The following is a 17,542-nucleotide window of genomic DNA, read 5'->3' on the forward strand; positions in this document are numbered from 1 at the left end:
GGGGCCGGCCCCAGGCTGAGCGCTGGGCGGGGGGAGGGAGGGTGGCCTGACCCTCACCCCCTTTCTGTGCAGGGAGAAGCCGGCCGAGCCGGGGAGCCCGGAGACCCTGGGGAGGATGTGAGTCTGGTCTGGCGCGGAGCCTGGGTGGAGGGGTTCCCTCGCACACACGGGCGTCCCGGCCTGCGCCCTGTCTGAGCCCGCGCCTGGGCACGGCCCCGTTCACGTGCTCGGCCGCACTCCCTGGGCGCAGCCGTCTCGCTTCCGTGTGTCCAGCCCCGGCCCCCGGCTCCTGACCCCCCTCACGGTCTCGGGGCAGCAGCATGTGTGTGGCCCCTTCCCGCCCGTCTGTGCTTCGCATACGAGTTGGGTCTGTGGACAGGACGTGTCCGATCCACGCGTCACATTCACGGTCCGCGTGGCCGGCTCACTGTGAGCTCCACGTGTCTGTGGTCACACTGAGCGTCCCTCTGTGCCCTCGTGAGTCCCTGATCGCCTCTGAGCTCCCTCCAGCCAGTCCCTGGCTACATGTCCTTGTCCCCGGGTGCCCACGGCCACACCTCTAAGTTCCTGGGTGCCCGTGGCCACACGTCCGCGTCCCCGGGTGCCCGCGGCCACACCTCTAAGTTCCTGGGTGCCCGTGGCCACACGTCCGCGTCCCCGGGTGCCCGCGGCCACACCTCTAAGTTCCTGGGTGCCCGCGGCCACACCTACACGCGGCTCACGGTGACCCCGTTGGAGCGGCCTGAGCCGGGGCGCACGTTCTCCTCAAGCGCTGCTTCCTTTGCCTTTTTCAGGGCTTTAAAGGGGCCCCAGGACTCAAGGGTCAGAAGGTACGTGCGCCCCAAAGTGTCCCTGCTGGGGGTGGCGGCCCTGGGACTCCCTGCGCCTAACCTGTCCCCTTTCCCTCGAAGGGTGACCCGGGAGTCGGGGTGCAGGGCCCCCCTGGGCCAAGCGGTCCTCCAGGTGCGAAGGTAAGTCGCTGCCCTCTCCCCAGGTGGGGGCAGGGGCATTCGGGGGCCAGGCTGGGAGGGCCCGGGACACTCCTGCCTTGGCTCTCTGTGTCCAGGGGGACGCGGGCGCCTCAGGCCCCCCCGGCGCTCCCGGCATCGTCGGCTTCCCCGGCCAGACGGGCCCCCGGGGAGAGACGGGTCAGCCGGGCCCCGGCGGAGAGCGGGTAAGGGCGCTGCGGGGCAGCAGGTGGAGAGGGGGCGGGAGGGGGCGGCCAGGCCTGCCGGCTCCCTGTGGTGGGAGGCAGTCGGGGAGGCCCCCGGTCACTCTGCTCCTCTCGCTCACTTTCCGGTAGGGCCTGGCCGGCGCCCCAGGGAGAGAGGGGGCCCCCGGTCCCTCGGGGCCTCCGGGACCACCAGGGCCGGCGGTGAGTAGAGGTGCCCACCCCGCGTGTCCGTTCTGTATGCAGTCTGTCCGCACGAGAGCCTGGGTGGGCCGCGCCTCGCTGGGTGGCTGGGGGTGCGCCTCTGAGGGGCCGGGACCTCACCTCCCTCTGCCCATAGGGGGCACCCGGGGCCTCCGGACTCAAAGGAGACAAGGTAGGTGGACAGTGCTGACCCCTGACCCCTCACCCTCCACCCCCCTGACCCCTCCACCCCACTGACCCCATCACCCCTCCAACCCCACTGACCTACCACAGCCCTCTGCCCTCCCCCCCACCCCTATTCCTGGCTCTTACCCCCGGTGTCCTGCTGACCTGCAGGGGAACCCTGGAGCGGGGCTGCCCGGGGCGCGTGGAGAGCGCGGGGAGCCAGGTGTCCGGGTACGTACCTGTCCGCGGCCACGCCCACTGGACGAGCCACCTGGGACCCCCTTATGGCTCATCTCGCCTGTAACCCCGCTTCTGACTCAGTGAATTCAATGTCACCATCCAGGGTGAAGACGGCCACCCCGGCCCGGAGGGACCTCGAGGCCCTGTGGTGGGTCCCCCGGGAGGCGTGGGGCGGCTCTAGCACCTGCCCGGCCCTCTGTGCCCGGGGACTCCCTCTGCCCGGGCTCCGCTCTGGGCCTTTGTCCCCCCAATTCCCTGGGGCCCCCCATCCCCCCACCCCTGACCTGTCTCCCCACTGGCCCCCAGAGCCACTGAGCTCACAGGCTTCTTCTCTCACAGGGCCCCCCAGGCAGCCGCGGGGAGCGCGGGGAGAAGGTAAGGACTTGGGAAAGGCCTGGGGTGCGTGTGTGGAGGTTGGGGGTGGCTTTGTAAGTCAGGGCTTGGGGACCCCTCCGTCTGGGGGAGACTCACACTCTTGCACCCCACAGGGCGACCCTGGAGCCGTGGGGCTGAAGGGTGACAGGGTGAGTGTGGGCCTGGGGGAGGCGAGGGGGGGGCTCGGGGCTCCTGACGCCTCTGACTATCCCATTCCCCCCCTCCCCTGTACCCCGTCTACGCAGGGCGACTCGGCGATAGTTCTGGGGCCTCCGGGGCCGCGGGGTGCCAAGGGGGACATGGTGAGTGGCTGCTCCCTGTGCAGACGGGGTCTCCCTGGGGTATGGGTGGGACTCCCGGGGGAGGCAGGGTCAGGAGATCCGAGAGCTCAAACCCTCAGAGGGTGAGAGACCTCCAGCCCCTGCCCCCAACCCCGACCCCTGACCCAGGGTGAGCGAGGGCTGCGAGGTGCAGATGGCGAGAAAGGACCTCGAGGAGACACTGGGACTCCTGGAGAGAAGGTGAGGGGAGAGGGTGCTCTCTCGGGTCAGGAGGGGTTCCTGGGAGGCTGGGAGGGGAGCGTGGGCGGGAGGGGGGGTAAGAGGGGGAAGGGCATCAGGGGGAGGGGTCGGTCACCACAGTGACCTCTGGGTCAGCCGGACAGCGGACAGCGGACCTGGGGGCTCCACAGAGGCTCAAGGGCCACAGCCGACGTGGGGGGGAGGGGCGCGGCTCTGGGAACAGGAAAAGGCTTCTTGGGGATCAGGGGCACCCCAGGTGGGTTTAGGGGCCCAGTGGTAAGAGGGAGGGGCCGGACCTGGGGACCTGGGGTGGACACGGGCCAGTCCATGGGCTGGAAGGGGAGGTGCGGGCGCGGAGGAACCGCTGGCAGGTCCCAGCCTCCAGCCTGCGGGCGCTGACGGTCCCTCCTGGTCACCCCGCAGGGCGCCAAGGGGGAGCCGGGCGACAAGGGCGCGGCCGGGTCGCTGGGAGCACGCGGACCCACAGGACCTCAGGCAAGCCCTCCCCAGCACAGACCCCGCTACACCACACGCTACACGCCACACGTCACACGCCACACGCACACACGTCACACGCACACATGTCACACGCACACACGTGGCCCATGGTCCCTGGGCGTTGGAGGGTTTCCGGGCTCGCTCCCTGTTGGCCACATGTGTTCCCACAGGATTGGGGTGCTGCTGGGCCCTGACCCCGTCCCCCCCCCCGCCCGGCCGCATATGCAGCAGGCAGGCCGCATGGGGGACAGTCACACTCAGGGGCCACCTCCCTCCCCTGTTTCCCGCAGGGGGAGCCCGGTGCTGCGGGGGTTCCTGGAGACCCGGTAAGGTGCCCCCTGCTCGTGTGGCGACCTTTGACCCTATGACGACCCCGTACTCTATGGTGTCAAGTTGCCCGCGGCCCCCACCTCACAGTGACCCCTAGGATGGTCCACCCACGTGGTGACCCCTGTCCCCCTGGAATACCCTGCCCTCCCAGGGACTCTGCCCCCCGGGGGTGCCTCACCCCCACGGTGTCCCCTGTGTTATATCCGGACGACTCCCTCTGACCCTCCCTGACCCCCCGACTTCGTGTTGCCCTCTCCCCAGGGATCCCCAGGAAAAGACGGAGCCCCCGGCGTCCGTGGAGAAAAAGGAGAGATGGGCTTTGTGGGTCCCCGGGGCCTCAAGGTGGGAAGGGACTGGGTTTTTTCCTGGTCGGGAGGCCTGATGTTGGAGGGCGGTGTCTGGGGTCGGGTCAGGGGTCGGGGTCAGAGGTTGCGGTGTCCAGGTTGACGGTGGGCTGGTAAGTCAGGCCGGTTCGGAAGTGGTTTCAGGGCTCGGGGTCCCTTCCCACCTCTTTTCCCCGCAGGGCGAGCGTGGGGTGAAGGGCGCCTGTGGCCTGGATGGAGAGAAGGGCGATAAGGTACAGAGGGGAGGGGGCGTGGGCGGCGGCAGGGCCCGAGGCCTCGGCTGACCCTCCACTGACCCGTAGGGAGAGGCCGGGCCCCCGGGCCGACACGGGCTGGCAGGACACAAGGGAGACATGGTGAGTGCGGGGGCACCCAGGACGGGGGGAGGGCGGGGGGCCAGGGCCTCGCTCACCGCTCACGTCTTCTCTCCCCAGGGGGAGCCGGGGGAGCCGGGCCAGGTGGGGGCCCCTGGCAAGGAGGGCCTGATCGGCCCCAAGGTACGGCCCTCTCCCCAGTGGGCACCGGGGCGTGGGGGGGTCAGGGAGGCTGCGACGGGCCCGGGGCTCAGGAGCGGGAAGCTGTGGGGCTGGGACACTGGCTGGTCTTGAGGCTTCGGGGTGGGGTGTGGGACGGAGGGATGGAGGTGGGCAGGTTCCTGCGATCAGGGCTGAGGGTTAGGGGGTGGGGGAGCAGGGCCCAGGGTCAGTGTGGGAGGGAGGGAGAGTCAGGGCGGCGGCTACAGAGGGGGCGGGTCCCGGGAGCACAGTGGCTGCCGGTCCAGGCTCAGAGGGTCCTCGGTGCTTGGGCTGCGGAAGGGTGGCCGTTGGAGGCCGAGGCGGAGGGTCTCTCATGCTTCCTTCCGTTGCCAGGGCGACCGAGGCTTTGACGGGCAGTCGGGGCCCAAGGGTGACCAGGGCGAGAAAGGGGAGCGGGTAAGTCGAGGCCAAGGCCGGGGGGGGCTGGGGCTCTCCGGACGGGGCCCATCTTCGGGGCTCCGAGCACTGACCCTGACCTGTTTCTCCCCAGGGCTTCCCAGGAATTGGGGGCCTCCCAGGGCCCAGGGGCAGTGACGGTGCTAGTGGCCCCCCCGGGCCGCCCGGCAGTGTGGGCCCCAAAGGCTCAGAAGGACTCCAGGGCCAGAAGGTGAGGGGCCCTGACCCTGGCACTTGACCCCTGAACCTGCCTGACTCTCTCAGCCTCACTGACCTCGGATGCTAACCTCTGACCCTGTGATCCCCAAATGCCCTACTTCTGACCCCAGACCTCTGGCCCCGCTCACTTGGCCCTTGTGTCCGACAGGGTGAGCGAGGTCCCCGTGGAGAGAGTGTGGTGGGTGCCCCTGGCGCCCCTGGGGCCCCCGGAGAGAGGGGGGAGCAGGTGAGTGGGGATTCCTGGGCTTGGGGTCAGGGATTGGGGTGACCTCTGGTGTCCCTGAGGTCAGAGGTCACAGCCTGGTCCCCCGTTGCACGTAGGGGCGGCCTGGACCTGCTGGCCCCCGAGGCGAGAAGGGAGAAGCCGCGCTGACAGTGAGTGTGGCCGGGTGGGCTGGGCCCTGCCCCCGGACCAACATCCTGACCCCTGACCCCTGACCCCGGGCCCCGGGCCCCGGGCCCCAGCTTGACTCTGTCCCTCCGCGCTCCCTGCCTCGTGTGCCTGGTGCTCCCAGGAGGACGACATTCGGGGCTTTGTGCGTCAGGAGATGAGTCAGCACTGCGGTGAGTGGGCCCCACCCCAGCACCCCGGCAGGGCCAGGCGGTGCCGAGAGCATTCGGGGGGGCAGGAGTCAAGGAGGGGGTGGGGATGGGGGGGGGACCAGGACTTCCCCGCGGAGACCCAGGAGGAGTGGGTGGACTGTGGTCCCTGAGGCCCTGTGTGGCGTGTGTGTGGTGGTGGTGGGGGGCCGAGCTGGCCCCGGGGCCTGACGTGGGGGGGCTCTGGCCCCGGGGCACCTGCCCCCCACCCGCTGTCTCACACCGGCCTCTTTCTGACCGGCACTGTCTCCTCTCTCTCGCCCTTTGTTCCCAACGTCTCTCCATCCTTCCTCGGGCCCCGCTCTGTCTCCCCCTGTGCTCTCTGGTCCCTCCTCTCCGTCCCTGCCTGTGTGCCTCCCCCCACCCCGCTCCCTCTCATTGTGCCTCCTGCCCGCCCGCTCCAGCCTGCCAGGGCCAGTTCCTCGCATCTGGATCCCGTGAGTAGTTTCCTGGCATTTTCTGCCCCAGAACTTCCCTCCCCCCAGGCCTCCTGCCCATCACCTGGCCCTCTTAGCAGGGGTGGGGCTGGGTGGCACAGTGGTGCCCTGGTCCTGCGCCCCCTCTCCCTGCTCACCCTGTACCCCCTCCCTGCTCACCCTGCACCCCCCTCCCTGCTCACCCTGCGCCCTCCCTGCTCACCCTGCGCCTTCTCCCTACTCACCCTGCGCCCTCCCTGCTCACCCTGCGCCTTCTCCCTGCTCACCCTGCACCCCCTCTCCCTGCTCACCCTGCGCCCTCCCTGCTCACCCTGCACCCCTCTTCCTGCTCACCCTGCGCCCTCTCCCTGCTCACCCTGCACCCCCCTCCCTGCTCACCCTGCGCCCTCCCTGCTCAGGCCCCCTGCCTAGTTACGCGGACACCAGCAGCCGCCAGCGCCTCCCTGTGCTGCAGGTCTCTCACGCGGAGGAGGAAGGTGAGGGCTGCGCACCCGTGGGCGTGGCGGGGGGGCACGGACACAGCAGGGCACACGCGTGCACATGCGCACACACGGGGGAGGCGTGGCTGGGGCTGGGCAGCGTGATCCTGGCTCCACAGCGGCCCCCACGGCCACCCCCTCCCCGCAGACCGTGTGCCCCCCGAGGACGACGAGTACGAGTACGAGTACCCCGTGGAGGACGCCCAGGACCCCCAGGCTCCCTGGGACGGCGACGGCGGTGAGAGCAGGGCTGGCGCGAGGGCTCAGGGTCAGGGTCCCTCTCAGCTGACCCCCCCCACCCCGCTGACCTCCTGACGCCCTTGACCCCAGACCCCTGCTCGCTCCCGCTGGACGAGGGCTCCTGCTCTGCCTACACCTTGCGCTGGTACCACCGGGCGGCGGGGGGCACGCGGGCCTGCCACCCCTTCGTCTACGGCGGCTGCGGAGGGAACGCCAACCGCTTTGAGACCCGGGAGGCCTGTGAGCGCCACTGCCTGCCCCCCGGGGCCCCGAGCCAGGGAGCAGGTACGGCCCCCCCCACACACACACGGGGCCCGGGACTGAGCTGTGCAGGTCTGGCCCCTGGGGACGGGTCAGACCCCGACCAAGTCACTAGAGAGGGAGCCTCTCTCTGGGGCCCCCAGTAGGCCCCTCGCACTCCTTAAAGAGCTGGTAAGGACCCCTCCCCGAGCCAGAGCCCCAGCCCGTGCCCAGCTCCCTCCCCCAGTGCTGCTGGGGCCCACGTGTGGGTGTGGGTGTGGGCGTGGGTGTGGGTGAGGGTGAGGGTGAGGGTGAGGGTGAGGGCAGGTGGCTGAAGACAGCACCCCCCCCCCCGCCCCCAGGTGCTCTCCAGCGCTGAGCCCCACATGCGGCTGAAGTTCAGCGGCCCCTGTCGGCCGCGTCTCCGTGGCCCCCGTGGCTTTCCTGGTGCTAGCGGCTCGTGTGCAGGGAGCGTGCACGTGTCCGTCATCTCAGTGACTTCCCGTGGGTCTGGCCATCCCCTGTGGACAGGCCCCCATTGTGGCGCCGGCCGCCCTGGCCGATGGCTCAGTGTGGGGGTGGCCGTGGGCAGTGAGCGGATGTGACTCCGGCGGACCCGCCCCTGCCCCGAGCTGGTGACATGGTGCTGATTCGGGGGCATTAAAGCTGCTGCTGTGAAAGGCGCCTGTGTGACTCTGGGGAGAGGGGGTGTCGGGAGGCAGCTCCCCGGGGGGTCAGGACTGCCCTGCCTGGCGCAGGGCCCCTCTGTCCGGCCCTGGTCACTGTCCTGTGACCCTCGGTCTTCAACTTGTCCCCCAAAGAGCAGCTGGGGGTATGTCCTCACTGCCCCCCGAGGGCTGAGTCATAGGTGGGGCTGCCTCGTGCAGCAGCGGCCCCCGGCCCCCACCCAGGGTGCGGAGGGAGATAAATGGGCCCTGAGGGGGCAGCGGCTGAGGCCGCCGCGCAGTCGCCTGGCCCCCTTGGCAGCCCCGGTGCCCCGGCCCTCCCGGAGGAGGCTGCTGCTCCTGGTAGGACGGGGTCGGACGGACCGGCAGGGCCTCGGGGTTGAGTGGACCTGGGTCTGGGCGAGTGGAGGTCTCTGGACCCGAGGAGGCTCTGGGGTCCCCCACCCCCGCCCCTTGCCCTGGACCTGCTGCGGGGCCCTCGCTTAGACCGCAGGCTGCCCGTGCCCCGCCCTCCGGGGTCCTGCTCCTGCTGCCGCAGCGCTGCCCTGCCTTCCCTCACCCGTCCCATCTCCTCCCTCCCCTCATCTCTTTTCTCTCTCCCTCTGTATAACTGTATGTACTCACTCTCCATCTCTGGATTTCTCTGTCTCTCTCTTTTTTAAGGTTTCTTTTTAAATATTTGTATTGATTTCAGAGAGGAAGGGAGAGGAAGAGAGAGATAGAAACATCAGTGATGAGAGAGAATCGTGGATCGGCTGCCTCCTGCACGCCCCACACTGAGGATCGAACCCACCACCCAGGCCTGTGCCCGACCGGGAATCGAACCCTGACCTCCTGGCTCATAGGCCGATGCTCAACCACTGAGCCACCCAGGCCGGGCCCCGGGCCGACTTCCCTGTCTCTTTATCTATCTGTGTCGCTCGCTCTCTTCCTCACCCTCTGTCTCTGGCCCCTTCCCTGTCTCTCCCTGACTCTCTCATTGTCCCTTCATCTGTGTCTGTCTATCTCTGTCCCTGGCCTGACCTCAGTCTGTCTCAGGGTCTGGGTCCCCCCTCTCCCTGTCTCCCCCCCACCCCCAGCCTCTGCCCTGAGCCTCTTCTCTCCTCACAGCCTGACTTCGCGATGCCCGGGTGGGCCCTGGTGCTGCTGGTCCTGGCGTTGGGCAGCGTCCCGCTGGCCTCAGGGACCCCTGTCCCAGCCCCGCAGCTCCCGCCTCAGCACTCTCCCCAGGCCACTCCCCGCCCTGCGGCCTCGGAGAGCCCCCCGGGGAAGAGCCCCCCAGCCAGCCCCGGCCCCCGCCCCGGCCCCCGCATCACCCTCTCGCTGGACGTGCCCCTGGGCCTCCAGCAGATCCTCCTGGCGCAGGCCCGGGCCCGAGCCCTGCGGGAGCAGGCTGCCGCCAACGCCCGCATCCTGGCCCGCATGGGCCGCTGAGCCTGGGGGAGGGGCCGCAGCGGAGCCGGACAGCACACTCCGTCCGGGGCCTGGGACGTCGGACTCGCCATGTGGGGCCTCCGCCATGTGGGCCACCTCACACCTGAGCACCTCAGGCACTTGTGTCTGGACGGCACAGCGGGTAGCGGCCGAGTAGAGTCTTGCCCACCTGGGGCCCCGCAGACCCCGTGTGCCCGACGGCTCGGACTCAGCCAGAGAGGTCACTGCCACCTGCAAGCTTGTTACGTGTGGGTGCCCCACGGCCCCGGAGCTTCTGGACACCCCTGCGGTCACTCTCACCACTGCCTCCGAGACCATCCACTGCGACCAGACCCCCAGGCGGCCCCGCCCCCTCCTCGCAGAAGCCCTGAGCCTGTTTCCTCGGCCGTCCTTCCCGACGGTGACGCCGCCAAGCTCCCTGACACTGGGTGACGGGTGGACGGAGGGCTCCAGCCTGCAGGAGCACCCGGTGACCGACGGGGGCGGGCCGGCCGGAGTCACACCGGGTTTCACTGTGGGGCACCCAGGCAGGGACACACGGAGCTGCCACCCGGGCTCTGCTGCCCCTGCCCACTCCCTGCTCCCCACGCTGGCCCCTTGGCGTGGAAGGAGTAGGTTTTACCCTATTTCACACTCTTTTTAAAAAATATATTTTTTTATTGGTTTCAGAGAGGAAGGGAGAGAGAGAAACATCAATGATGGGAGAGAACCCATTGATCTGCTGCCTCCTGCGCGCCCCCCACTGGGGATCGAGCCCGCAACCTGGGCCTGTGCCCTGACCGGGAATCACACCGTGATCTCCTGGTTCGTGGGTGGACCCTCAGCCACTGAGCCACGCCGGTGGGGCTTATCTCACACTCCGGTCTCCATTGCTGGGCCCGAGAGGGACTGGCCTGGGTGGTGTGGACGGCTGGCTGAGGGCGGGCAGACTGGGGCTGGGCAGACAGCTCCCGCTGAACAGGGCAGAACGGGGTGTGGACGGCTCAGGGGGAAAGAGGCAGAGCTGGCCGAGTGGCCACTGGAGTGGGTGCCCTGGTGCTGATCTGGGGAAGGCAGCCGCGGGGGGCGGGGCTGCAGGGGCGGGGCCCCAGGGCACACTCCCCTCTGCAGAGGCAGGGGGCGGGCTGTGGACTCCACGCTGCTGGGGGTGGAACCTGGGCCAGTTGGACTGCAGGATGGACAGAGGCTGGGAAGGAGGCAGCCGGCTGATGGACCCCGGGGCAAGGAGCAGCAGGCGGGGTAGGCACAGGTGGCCTTGAGAGGGCGTGTGGGGGGGGGCGGTTAGGAATGATCGGGGTGCGGCCAGGGTGGTGCTGGCAGGAGTACAAGGCTGTGGGGGTCTCAGCAGGTACAGGGGTGCTCTGAGGGGCACCAGCCCGCCTGTGGTCAGGAAGAGGGGGAACTCGGTAGCCTCCCCGGGAGAGGGAGCGGGGCCCAGGGGGAACTATAAATAGCGCTTCCTGCAGCCCCGGAGGAGGGACTGCCAGCTGGAGCTGCTCAGGCCCTCCTGCTGGGCCCTTCGCTGGCCTCCTAGGGGTCACGCTGGTCCAGGTCCCCCTGGGGGTCATACCAGTTTGGGGAGGTCCTGAGGCTCATTTGGGAAGTTTTTCATATGATTTGGCTTTAGCGCTTAAACCGCATTTTTAGGACACCTGCTGGGGGCCATCCTGAGTGGAGTAAGCACCTATTGTGTGCTCTGCCCTGCGTGAGCCTCCCTGGGTCCCTGGCGGCTCCTAAGTCCTTTGGGCACCTACTGTGTGCCGGACTGGAACCAGCCAGTGCTGGCCAGGGCCCCAGGCTGCTCCGTCACATGGCTGCATGCCTCCAAGTGGCCTCAGGCCCTCTGTGAGCTCTGGACCCAGGAGTCACCGGGGTGCTCCTTGGCCGGAAGTGGCCGGAGGGAGCCGGGACTCCTGGGAGCCCTCCAAACCTCCCGGAGGCGGCCGAGGGAGAGGAGGAAGGGGAGGAAGGCGGAGGGCGCAGAGAGCAGGGCCTGGACGCGGGCTCGTCGGTGCGTGTGCACCTGCAGCTTTCACGCGTGGACGTGCGGGTCTGTGTGGTGGTCACCGAGGTCCCTGGCCTTCCTGCTGCAAAGGCTGGTTTGGTGGTTGGCCAGGGCTGGTCAGCAGTCAGGATGGAAGAGTTTGAGGCTTGAGGCCACCCCACTGCTCGTAGCCTGGGGCACTGGGAGGCCCAGTGGGCAGTGCAGCGGGCACCCCAGGAGGCAACCAGGGCCGAGGGGGCGTCCCTGTGGGGAGACTGAGCCGGACATGCTCACACACGAGGGCCCACTGACATCAGCACACATCCCACCCCTGGGCCGGGACAGCTGGCTCACTTTGGCATGGCCGAGGGGGCAAAAGCCAGGAGGGCACCAGTGAGGCTGAGGGTGAGGAAGCAGGAGAGCACTTCAGCGGGTGTGTGTGGGGGGGAGGCAGGTGTGGCAGTGGGAGTGGCTGCGAGGAGTGGGAGGGGATGCTCTGAGGGCTGCAGGGGGACCCTGGCCTTGGGAAGGGGCCCAGCCTTCTCCTGCATTGATCTGTGACCCTCACTGCGTGCAGGGACCTGGGAGGGTATGTCTGAGTCAACCCAGGGTCAGGCTGTTTGGGGAAGAGTGGGAGGTGGAGAGCTTTTGCATTTCCTTGGAAGCCAGGCCCATACTCTGGGTGTGGAGGTGGCTGCCCAGACATGGCCCTGGCCTCCCGCCCTGCCCTGGCTGCCCTTTACCCGGAGCCTTTGACTGATATCCCGTGGGGGTGGGGGGCAAGGGCAGGCGGTGCTGGGTGTCCGTGATGTTCGAGGCAGCCGCCTCTGCAGTGAGCGCTGGGTGCTGGAGAGGGTGTGGGCCTATGTGACAGTCTCTGAGGCCAGGGTGGCCCCGGGATGACCTTGGCCGGGGCTGGCAGAGGAGGCTGGCTGTGTCAGGAACGGATGAGTGGCTGTCGAGGAGTAGGAAGCAGCAGGGAAGTCACAAGGGGTGTCCTGCTCCCAGGAGCCACCCACACCCACGGGTGTGCTCACAGCTGCCAGGCATGAGGTGGAGGGAGCTGGGGCGGCACAGCAGAGGGCGGGGGAAGGGGAAGTGGCCGGATCCGTCCCAGACCCGGAGGGCATCCGGGGGAGGCAGCCAGAGCTGGTTTCAGGGAGCGGCCAGGTGGGCTCCTGGCAGGTGTATCTCCTGAACCTTCATTCCCTGGGAAGTGGGCAGGCCATCTGTAGCGGGCATCTTAAGGTCCTGGCCAGGCTCTGAAGAGCTGGGTGGGAATTTGGAAAACTAAGGCCAGGCAGGGGTGTGGCCAGGAGGGCAGGGGGAGGGGTGCTGCGGTTGGCCCCTAGCTTCTGGTCCTGGCCAGGCACCCCTGGGGCAGAGAGAACTTGAGGATGCAGTGCTTGGTCAAGGGGGTTGTGGATGCCCGCGCTAGAGGGCAGTGTGATGGGCCCCAGGGGCCCCAGGGCAGAAAGAGTCCAAAGCTTGCAGACAGGGGAGGGGCCAGGGTTTCTGGACTTCTGTCTTTCCGCCTCGCCCCTGGCCTCCACTGCGATTTGAGAGGCAGACCAGCGGTTCTCAACCTGTGGGTCGCGACCCCCAAAGGGGGTCGCCTAAGACCATCCTGCATATCAGATATTTACATTACAATTCATAACAGTAGCAACATTACAGTTATGAAGTAGCAACGAAAATAATTTTATGGTTGGGTCACAACATGAGGAACTGTATGTAAAGGGCCAGAAGGTTGAGAACCACTGCAGTAGACAAAGCATATAATAAATGGTAACATGAATGTGCTTGAGAGTGGATTTTTCAGACATGGACACATTTCATCTATACCAGAATCTTGTAAGATTTAAATATATATATATATTATTGATTTCAGAGAGGAAGGGAGAGGAAGAGAAACATCAACGATAAGAGAATCATGGACCGGTTGCCCCCTGCACGCCCCACACTGGGGATCGAGCCCGCAACCCGGGCCTGTGCCCGACCGGGAATCGAACCGTGACCTCCTGGTTCCTGGGTCGACGCTCAGCCACGGAGCCACGGGGGCCAGACCCTTGTAAGATGGATGACGGGCATGTGCCACCTCCAGCGAGTGCCCGGAGAGCTTGGTTGCCAGCTCCCACGCACTTGCTCCAGGCGGACCCTGTGTAGCCCGAGCTGCTCAGCGGCCAAGGCGGAGAGAGAAACACCATCCGCTCCGACCTGCGTCCTGGGCCTTGTCCCGAGAGCAAGGCCTTTCCAGCCCCTCGAGAGGAGCAGGACGCTCCCGTGGGCGGGTGCAGGGCGCAGCGGGGCTGACAGCCCAGACGTCGGGCCAGTGATCAGTCGCGCCGAGGCCGTCCGCCTGGTCCTGACCAATCAAGCCCCGCGGGTCCCGTAAGCCCCGCCCCCTGGCGTGGAAACCCCGCCCTCCTGGAACCCTGAGGTCCTGCGTGGTGAGGAGCGGACCCGGGTGCCCTGGGGGCGAGGCGGCGATTGCCCGGAGCGAGGCCCTGGGAGAGACCCGTACACACCTGCGCGGCCAGGGTGCGCGTGCTGGGCTCCTGCACCCGAAGTGGGGCCAGTACCAGCCGGGACGCGGGCCTGAGTGCGCTGGGCATGCGCACCCGGGATCCCGGCAGGGAGGGCGGGCCTGCGGCGTCCGAACCTGCAGGCGGGCGATTTGCGCATGCGTGGTCCTGGGCCACGCCCTCTCCAGTTGGGGCGGGGCCTACGCGTCCTGGGCGGGGCCTTGGGAGTGGGACGTGCGTCACGGCAGCTTGAAGAGGGGCGGGCCGAGGGGCGGGGCCTCCGGTGGCCCGAGCTGGCGGGGCTGCTCGGGTGGGAGCCGTGCGGTCCGACTGCTCGCGGCTCCGGGATGGCCTCCCCGCGGGAGCTGACGCAGAACCCCCTGAAGAAGATCTGGATGCCGTACAGCAACGGGCGGCCCGCCCTGCACGCCTGCCAGCGCCGCGGTGAGGCGGGGTCCGCGGGGAGCGCGGGGGACGGTGCGCGGGTGATGGATGGGGCGGCCTGGGCAGTGGTCTGTCGCGGCGAGGGGCCGGGAACCGCGGGGAACCGGGACAGGTGAGGCTGAGGCTGCCGGGCTGGTGGGAGGGGAGCAGAGCGGGTGGTGGGCGAGGACAGGGGTGGCAGAGCTGGAGGCGGAGGCCGGTCTGCGGGGAAGTCTCGGCTCCTGGGGGCCAGGTCCGGCCCCGGCCCCGCACACTCCTGTCCCCCCACCGCTCAGGCCAGGGGGACCTGGAGCCCCTGCCCTGTCCTCTCTGCTGGCCAGAGAGCGTGGGCCGGTGGCCGGCCGCGTCCGAGCTGGGCTGGCCCTAGAGGGACTGCTTGGCTTCTCTGAGCCCAGCGCGTTCAAAGGCCCGAGAGCGAGCTCGCCCTCCGGTGGGAGGAGGGGCGGGGCGCCCCGGGCCTAATCACCCACCTCCTCACCTACAGCCAAGTTTTGGGGGTAATTCCAGGGAGGTGCGGGTTTGACCAGAACAGGGGCCGTGAGGGCACTGTGCCATGCGGGCCCGTGTTTGTGTCGTGGGTAGAAGGTAAACTTACTGGTGAAACATCTGGGAGACACGCTGAGATGCATGTCATCGTTAAGCTCACCTTCCGGGGTCTTGGGCAGCCTCTTTATTACAAAGAGAAAGAAAAGGTCTGTTTTAGGAGTCACGGAAGCGTTGTGGAGAAGGTGCACGTTGGCAAGGACCTCAGAGAACATCTGTGCCAACTCCTGGCACAGAAACGGACATGGCCATCAGGAGGCTGGGTGGTGTGCGGGGTCTCCCTGCCCCCTACCTCTGCTTGGCCGTGACCTGGGAGGGAGAGAGGGCTGTGCTGGGCCTGGCTCTGACATGGTGTGAGACCTGGGGGAGTGTGTCTCTTACCACACTGTGGGTCCTGGCAGGGGGTGGCCCTGGTGGGGCACGGAGCCTGTGACCCTGCCTTCAGTCCTGGGCCAGAGTTTCCGTCCCAGGCTCTGTGTCCTCAGGGGCTCGGTCACGCCCACTCCGCTCGGCACTCGGTGGAGGCCCTGCTCCTGGCCGTCTGTGTGAGGGCTGTTTCACTCCAAGGGGAGGAGGAAGAGCCTGGACTCTGGAGGCAGGAACGCTCGGCTGCATCAGGGCCCAGCTTGTGGCCTCGGGCAGGGCGACTCCTCCAGGCCCGGGTCCGAGCTGTCACCAGCCTGCTCCGCGCAGCTGCCGCGAGCTTCGGGACGAGGGGGCTCTCAGCAGGGTAGCCGGCCGTCTCGTCATTTCACCGCTCATCGCTCTGCAGTCAGGGCTGGAAGCAGCAATTCTGAGACACCCCCCCCACCCCCCACCCCCGCAGCACAGACGGGAGGGGACCTGCGGCCTCGAGGGAGGGGACCGGCCTAGGTCCTTCGGCCACTTGGGTGGGTCTATATTTCTCCAGGCTCCAAGTCTGTGATTAAAACCTGGCTCTGGCCCGGCCGGCGTGTCTCAGTGGTTGAGCGTCGACCTGTGAACCAGGTCAGGGCTCGATTCCCTGAAGGGCATGTGCCCGGTTGTGGGCTCGATCTCCAGTGCGGGGCGTGCAGGAGGAAGCCGGTCAATGATTCTCTCTCATCATCGATGTTTCTCTTGCTCCCTCTCCCTTCCTCTCTGAAATCAATAAAAAATATTAAAACAAACAAACAAAATACCTGGCTCTGGCCTGAGAGAGGGGCTCATGGCATCACTGCCTCCGGCGCACAGCGGGGGACATGGGCCGGCCCAGCACAGGAGGCGGCACTGGCACTCCAGAGGCCAAGATGACGCCCGCAGCCGGTGCGGGGTTAGGCCCGGTTAGGGTCCCGGAGCTCACAGCAGGGAGTGACTCAGCAGGGAGTGAACCGGGAACCTGTACGTGCGGCATTTCACCCTCCCTCGCAGAATGGATCATGGCGAGGTTGGGGGCCCCGGGGACGGGGGACGGCCTCAGGGCGGGGGTGGGCGGACGTTGATTCGATCAGGCACCGGGGCAGGCACCGGGGTTTGTGGAGACGAGGGCGCGGGGCTCCCGGCTGGTCTGCCGTGGCCGTGGTCTCCCAGCTCTCCGGGCACCCGAGGCCGCTTGTCTGCGGGGTGTCCCTGCCCCTCCATCCCGTCTTCCTCATTAGTTCCTCCTCCATTTGCACCTGAGGTTGCCTCCCTCGTCACTGACCCCTTAGCTCAGACCTGGGGGAGTTTTGGGGGTGGGTGAGGCAGAGATGAAGAGGGGACTCAGGCCCTAGCCGGTTTGGCTCAGTGGATAGGGTGTCGGCCTGTGGACTGAAGGGTCCTGGGTTCAATTCCGGTCAAGGGCACATGCCCAGGTTGCAGGCTCGATCCCCAGTGGAGGCAGCCAATCAATGATTCTCATCATTGATGTTTCTATCTCTCCCTCTCCCTCTCCCTTCCTCTCTGAAATAAAAAAATATGTAATTAAAAAAAAGGGGGGGGACTCAGGGAGCAGGGCAGAAAGGACAGTGCTTGTCTGATGGCTCTTCTTAGGCAGAAGGTGGAGGACTTGCTGGGTCTGCACGTGGCGGGGGTGGCCGGGCGGGTGGGGGAGTTGGCCATCTGTCCCCCCTGAACAGGACAGACCCGGCGCTTAGCTTTGAGGAGCTGTTCCGTCCCCGCCCGCCCGGGGTGTCGAGCAGGTGCAGCTCAGGAACCCGTCTGGACTCACGTCGGGGACTCGTGGCTGCCCCCGGGGTGGCGCCTGCAGGAAGTGGCCACTGCCCAGCACCAGGCTTGTCTCAGGCCTCTCGCCTGCTCGGCCTCCCCGGGCCTTTTTTTTTTTTTTAATGACGGACTTTATCATTATCTTTGTCCCAATATTCATTCATTCTTGCCTCACCCGAGGATATTTTTCCATTGATTTTCAGAGAGTGGAAGAGAGAGGGAAAGACAGAGAGAAACATCCATGGGAGAGAAACACATCGACGGGTTGCCTCTTGCATGAGCCCCGACCAGGGAGGAGCCTGCAACTGAGGTACATGCCCTTGACCGGAATCGAACCCGGGACCCGTCGGTACCCAGGCCGATGCTCTATGCACTGAGCCACACCGGCCAGGGCCAGGCCTCCATGGCCTAGAGCGATTGCGCAGGAACAGGAAGCTGAGTGGCATGTCCTCAGACTTCCTTCCGCACACGCCAGTGTCCTGAACAGCGTGTCCTGCTGTCCTGTTGCTCAACGTGAGGGTCCTTGAGGCCCAGAGCTGCTCGCCCGGCTCACCGGTCCGCGCGCTGTGCCCCACGCGGTCGTGCTGGGGTTTCCCGTGTTTGGTTGCTGGAGGCAGAGCTGTTGTGAAGACACTTGTACTTTGGTTTTTCTTTTGAGTCATTTCCTTGGACGCTTATCTTGAGGAGCAGAGGTGATAGGTAACGTATTCCTCTGGCTTTCGCCCAGCCTGGACTCGCTGCCCTTCCGCCCCCCAGGCCATGCAGGGG

At 67.2% G+C, this 17,542-nt stretch overlaps 3 protein-coding genes across 10 annotated transcripts in view; all 3 read left to right on the forward strand.

Annotated features, from left to right (window-relative positions):
* COL7A1 (collagen type VII alpha 1 chain) overlaps nucleotides 1–7,675 on the forward strand; it is a 32,673-nt gene extending 24,998 nt beyond the window's left edge. For both annotated transcript variants that reach the window (XM_036333641.1, XM_036333642.1), the window contains 28 exons: nucleotides 73–117; nucleotides 795–830; nucleotides 912–971; nucleotides 1,067–1,174; nucleotides 1,304–1,375; nucleotides 1,512–1,547; nucleotides 1,712–1,771; nucleotides 1,884–1,928; nucleotides 2,120–2,155; nucleotides 2,269–2,304; nucleotides 2,401–2,457; nucleotides 2,605–2,676; nucleotides 3,100–3,171; nucleotides 3,465–3,500; nucleotides 3,766–3,846; nucleotides 4,028–4,081; nucleotides 4,151–4,204; nucleotides 4,283–4,345; nucleotides 4,718–4,780; nucleotides 4,875–4,991; nucleotides 5,148–5,225; nucleotides 5,321–5,374; nucleotides 5,515–5,563; nucleotides 6,004–6,036; nucleotides 6,435–6,512; nucleotides 6,664–6,753; nucleotides 6,846–7,040; nucleotides 7,358–7,675. In XM_036333641.1, coding sequence (XP_036189534.1) covers nucleotides 73–117; nucleotides 795–830; nucleotides 912–971; nucleotides 1,067–1,174; nucleotides 1,304–1,375; nucleotides 1,512–1,547; nucleotides 1,712–1,771; nucleotides 1,884–1,928; nucleotides 2,120–2,155; nucleotides 2,269–2,304; nucleotides 2,401–2,457; nucleotides 2,605–2,676; nucleotides 3,100–3,171; nucleotides 3,465–3,500; nucleotides 3,766–3,846; nucleotides 4,028–4,081; nucleotides 4,151–4,204; nucleotides 4,283–4,345; nucleotides 4,718–4,780; nucleotides 4,875–4,991; nucleotides 5,148–5,225; nucleotides 5,321–5,374; nucleotides 5,515–5,563; nucleotides 6,004–6,036; nucleotides 6,435–6,512; nucleotides 6,664–6,753; nucleotides 6,846–7,040; nucleotides 7,358–7,374 — 1,797 coding nt within the window. In that variant the 3' untranslated portion in view covers nucleotides 7,375–7,675. The remainder of the gene's footprint in view (nucleotides 1–72; nucleotides 118–794; nucleotides 831–911; nucleotides 972–1,066; nucleotides 1,175–1,303; nucleotides 1,376–1,511; nucleotides 1,548–1,711; nucleotides 1,772–1,883; nucleotides 1,929–2,119; nucleotides 2,156–2,268; nucleotides 2,305–2,400; nucleotides 2,458–2,604; nucleotides 2,677–3,099; nucleotides 3,172–3,464; nucleotides 3,501–3,765; nucleotides 3,847–4,027; nucleotides 4,082–4,150; nucleotides 4,205–4,282; nucleotides 4,346–4,717; nucleotides 4,781–4,874; nucleotides 4,992–5,147; nucleotides 5,226–5,320; nucleotides 5,375–5,514; nucleotides 5,564–6,003; nucleotides 6,037–6,434; nucleotides 6,513–6,663; nucleotides 6,754–6,845; nucleotides 7,041–7,357) is intronic.
* A 774-nt stretch (nucleotides 7,676–8,449) lies between these two features.
* On the forward strand, nucleotides 8,450–9,835 carry UCN2 (urocortin 2). The gene has a single exon (XM_036333650.1). The coding sequence runs from the start codon at nucleotides 8,804–8,806 to the stop codon at nucleotides 9,113–9,115; it is 312 nt and encodes a 103-aa protein (XP_036189543.1). The 5' UTR covers nucleotides 8,450–8,803; the 3' UTR covers nucleotides 9,116–9,835.
* A 440-nt stretch (nucleotides 9,836–10,275) lies between these two features.
* PFKFB4 (6-phosphofructo-2-kinase/fructose-2,6-biphosphatase 4) overlaps nucleotides 10,276–17,542 on the forward strand; it is a 29,969-nt gene continuing 22,702 nt past the window's right edge. For 4 of the 7 annotated variants that reach the window (XR_004971672.1, XM_036333644.1, XM_036333645.1 and 1 more), the window contains exon 1: nucleotides 13,888–14,068. Coding sequence is in view for 5 of the 7 variants with exons in the window: in XM_036333644.1 (XP_036189537.1) it covers nucleotides 13,972–14,068 (97 nt within the window). In the remaining 2 variants the exon portion in view is untranslated. Of the gene's footprint in view, nucleotides 10,355–13,886; nucleotides 14,069–17,330; nucleotides 17,474–17,542 lie in introns of those variants that run through there. The other 3 variants (XM_036333646.1, XM_036333648.1, XM_036333649.1) reach the window with 3 other exon arrangements.

Source organism: Myotis myotis, unplaced genomic scaffold, assembly GCF_014108235.1.
Source record: "Myotis myotis isolate mMyoMyo1 unplaced genomic scaffold, mMyoMyo1.p scaffold_m19_p_13, whole genome shotgun sequence".
NCBI lineage: Eukaryota > Metazoa > Chordata > Mammalia > Chiroptera > Vespertilionidae > Myotis > Myotis myotis.